Source organism: Gavialis gangeticus, unplaced genomic scaffold (genome assembly GCF_001723915.1).
Source record: "Gavialis gangeticus isolate Ggan-Ray unplaced genomic scaffold, GavGan_comp1, whole genome shotgun sequence".
Taxonomy (NCBI): domain Eukaryota; kingdom Metazoa; phylum Chordata; order Crocodylia; family Gavialidae; genus Gavialis; species Gavialis gangeticus.
Window position 1 is genome coordinate 34,250,699 of NW_017728994.1, and position 4,201 is coordinate 34,254,899.

General features: G+C 43.5%; 1 protein-coding gene across 1 annotated transcript in view; it reads left to right on the forward strand.

Annotated features, from left to right (window-relative positions):
• Positions 1-4,201, forward strand: part of WDFY4 (WDFY family member 4) — a 376,632-nt gene that overhangs the window by 292,464 nt on the left and 79,967 nt on the right. Inside the window, exons 48-51 of the mRNA XM_019502557.1 lie at positions 456-498; positions 1,799-1,918; positions 2,730-2,847; positions 3,822-3,931. Of these exons, the coding sequence (XP_019358102.1) occupies positions 456-498; positions 1,799-1,918; positions 2,730-2,847; positions 3,822-3,931 (391 nt within the window). The remainder of the gene's footprint in view (positions 1-455; positions 499-1,798; positions 1,919-2,729; positions 2,848-3,821; positions 3,932-4,201) is intronic.

Below are 4,201 nucleotides of genomic sequence, written 5' to 3' on the forward strand. Positions count from 1 at the left end.
ATATACCTTGCTACTGAGAAGGTTGGCTTGAAAAGTTTCAGAAAGCCCAGGGGGCTTGGAATGAAAACAGTAAAGCAATCTTACTGCTATTTGTTACTAGCACTCCAGTTCTCATGCAGGAGACCAGCTCCCATTGAAATGAGTGCTGACACTCCCACCCTACAACAGCACTAAGCAGTAGTGGTCACTAATGCTAGAATGCTTGTTTACAACCTTGATATTCTGGTAGGCTCTGGAGTTCTCTTGGTTTTTTGGGGAGGGTGCTGGGTTATTAATGAAATATTCATCTTACATATTAACATGTTATATTTTAAATATTAAAAACTATTAAAATATAATAATAAATATAATTATATAATTAAATATAATAATATTTAAATATTAAAAAGTATCACTGTATTTATTTTAATAGTTCGGAAGTTGCATGGTTACAATAAAATCTTTGTTTTGTGCAGGAAAATCTCTGGGGGGGAAAAGACAATGCTCCAGAAGTGGCAGGTAAATGCAGAAACATTTATGTTTAACTCTCCAAGGCAAGGATGGCCAGACTGCAGCATATGTGCTGCAAGTGGCATAGACAGTTTCTGTATGGGACATAGCATGTTGGGGAGGGAGGAGTGGCATTTTTATTCAGGTAGCTGAGGGAGCCAGTTGACTTAATAGCTCATTGTTCTTCACTCCACAAGGTATTAGTGGTCATCTCTTCTTTTTAATGTTCTTCATGTTCCATGAATCAAGCAAACCTTTTCTTCGGGCAGTTTTGCTGTCTGCTAGCTACTTCTGGATGTTCTTCTGTTATTTCAGAACCTTTCAGAATATTTTTAGCTCTTTTCAAAACCCTATATTCACCTGTAGAAACCAGTCTTTAGTAGCAGCTAGGGTTTTAGGTTTTTAGAAAGGGAATGAGCTTTGTTCCTGTTCTATGCAGACATAATTCTGGAAAAATATTTTTTCTCATGCTGTCTTCCTGAAAACAAGGTGCTTGCCTTAGTTGGGAGCATGTGTTATGTTAGAAAATATGGTATTGGGTGTGATGATGGAGAAGCCGTTTAAGGCAGAGGGAGTGCAAATGATTATGCATATCGTTGTTGCAGATGTCCTTCTGCCTTCTCCAAAGCTTTTGGTGCTGCCCAGTGTTTGAAACGGGATGGCTCACATGTTTAGTTCCCATTTGACTGAGTCCCAATACCTTGCCTCAGGCTGTTTTCCTGGATCCTACATCATGCAGATAAAAAAAAATGACAGCCTGCATGTGGCTCTCCTTTAAACCAAGCAAGAGCATTACAGTGCCCCATTATATAAATATAGCATGAAAGACTGGTTCCAGACAAGGTGCAAATGACCAGTTCCAAAGGTGCATCTATAGGAAGACCCTTTTGCTTGGGTTCACTGACCATCGTACAGGCGTAGCAGACTGCTCTGATTTTTGCTGATTTGAATAATGAGTGGTACTGATTAATTACACAATTTATAATACTGTAGCTCAGTTGAGCAGGGGCTCCTTGCAATTTTGTCAGTGCTTCCATAGTTTAAAAGCAGCTGCCATTTGTGATGGCTTGTAATCCAGCTCATGGACAATTATTAGTGTCTGACTGTGCAGCAAGTGTGTGGGGCACTTTTATTTGGAGGCAGCAACACCTGGTTTAGAAGCATTGGGGTAACTGGAGGTAGCACTAACAGTGGTTCTCAGTTGGGGGTACCACCATATTCAGAAAAGTAGAGCAGGGTGCCCTGACTCTTAAAAGGTTGAGAACCACTGAGCTAAATGTTTTCAATCTGTGTTTCTCTACCATGGCAGAAGAGAGAGATCAGTAACTTTGACTACCTCATGTACCTGAACACTCTGGCTGGACGGAGCTACAATGACTACATGCAGTACCCAGTGTTCCCTTGGGTCCTTGCTGACTACCATTCACAGGTGAGTGCTTGGCTCTTACCTGCTGTTCCTGTTCTTTTTTAAAAGCTTCTTTAGTGGATGATAATGTCAGAATTGTGCTTTTACAGAGCAGCCCTGCATTAGTGTTAGTGTGCTGGGAGCATGGGGAAGCTTTCAGTCTCGGTAAAGCAGGATATGGAAGTGCAGCTACTAATATATGTGTACCTTAGAAGCACAGCCTGCTCCCCTATGGTGCAGTTCTACTCTACAGCCAGATGCAGACCAGTGGCATGGCCATGACCCCCACCTCCTCTCTGCCCTCAGATTGGGTATGATGCAGCTGCCTCTGTGCTGAACTTCCTGGACCCTTATTCAAGTCATGCCAGTGTATGTGGGAGGCAGTTTGTACACACTGTGCTTCTAGAGTTACTTGCCTCCCACTACTTTGCTCCCAAGATTCCTTTTCTCTGTCTTTGGAGGGTGATCTTAGTGACATTGAACTTCTGGCCAGAAAGGCAGCCACTCAGCAGACACTGGCATTGCTCCAGGAACCAGCTGGTAAATGGGTGATGTCACAAGGCAGGCTTCAAACCCAGGGCCACTTCCATGCTTCTAGTTTGCCAGGAAAGCAGGTGCAGTGCCCTAGGTTGAAACAGGAGGCTTTCCATACTGGCAAGGGGCTACTCTTCAGACCATGCCCCTAGCCTAGGAATGATGGTGTAGAGTCTGGCCACTTGTGTAGGTGAAGCTCCTTAAGCAGCCTGTGTCCATGAGTTTGTTGACCCGGGGCTGGTGGAAGGGGTTCCAGGAGATTCTAGACCTGCCAGCGTCCAACATTTGCTTCACCTTCCAGACATTGAACCTTACTAACCCCCGGACCTTCCGAGACCTTTCGAAGCCCATGGGAGCACAGACCTTAGAGAGGAAACAGAAATTCCTCCAGCGCTACAATGAGGTGGAGAAGACTGAGGGTGAGTGTTTTAGGAGGCTTATAGAACGTGAATGTCCAGATTCCAATGAACCCTTTGGAAAATGATAAAGTTACATGAAGACTTGTTGTTTTTAAGCACAGGGTCAGACAGGAGGGAGAGCTCTGGCATCTGGGGAGGCAGTTCAAGATTGTAAGAGGTCCTCATTCCATGCTCTCCTATTGTTTCCTACCTTAGCAATGTGTCCTGCATGCCTAGGTTCTCCCTCTCCCAGGTCAGTGTGACATGGTAGGGGCACCCAGCTACAGAGGCCAGTTACTTTCACAAATTCATTGTAGGAAGCCTGGCTTAAAGCTTTGGTGTGGGGAGCCAGTGAGAGGGAAGCTATTTGGCCCTAAGGGAACAGGGGTTTTTTTTGAATTAACAGGAGGGTTGTCTGGAAAGCTTAGGATCCACTTATTAGAGACTAATATCTGGAGAGGCTTGGGGGTGAGGGAAGGAAGCAAGCACCTGGGATCTGTCTCCATTAATGTCAGAGCAGTTCCATTGTGACATTTGCATCATCCTCAGTCCTACCAAAGTAATTATATGGAGTCCATATCCAGTCCATCTATGATCATGTGGTGTATCATTTTCAGGGGTCCCATCTAGCCTTCTGTGGTCATGTGACAAATTGTTGTTGGGGGTGTGCCTCGGGAATGAAACAAAATTAAGTTATTTTACTCTAAGAATGTTGAAGGACCGAATGGATGGTAATTAGGGCCTCTTCTGTTGTAGTTCATTCTGGACTCATGCACTCATGTGTATCTTGAACAGCACGTAAAGTGGGTGACTGCACAGATGTGGCCAGATAACAGCATACCTAGCTACTTGTGCCTACATCCGACCTACTAAATAATCTTTTGCACACAGGTCCTAACACATGTCTATTTTATTTTGAAAACCTTAGCTTCTTTCATAGAGTAATGGTAATTTTCAGATGGCATCATTTGAAACTGATTGTGTCTGATTTACAGGAGACCTGTTGGCCCGGTGTCACTACTGTACCCACTATTCATCTGCGATTATAGTGGCATCTTACTTGGTCCGAATGGAGCCATTTACACAAACATTCTGTTCCTTGCAGGTAAAAGGACAAGTTGTTTACCCCTTCTCAAACGCAGTACTTATAGTTGTTATAAGCCACATGGAACATGATAGCAGACACAAACAACTGGCTAATAAACTAGGCATTAAGTGTGCTGGCAGACATGAAAAAAACAACAAAAAATGGTGCTTTACCATTACCAGATGAAACATGTTATTTCAACCCAGTTCCTCATCATCTGTGTATATCAAGCACTTCAGCAGGGCTTTTTGACACTTTTAGCTAAAGTTGATTCAATCAGCTATTAGA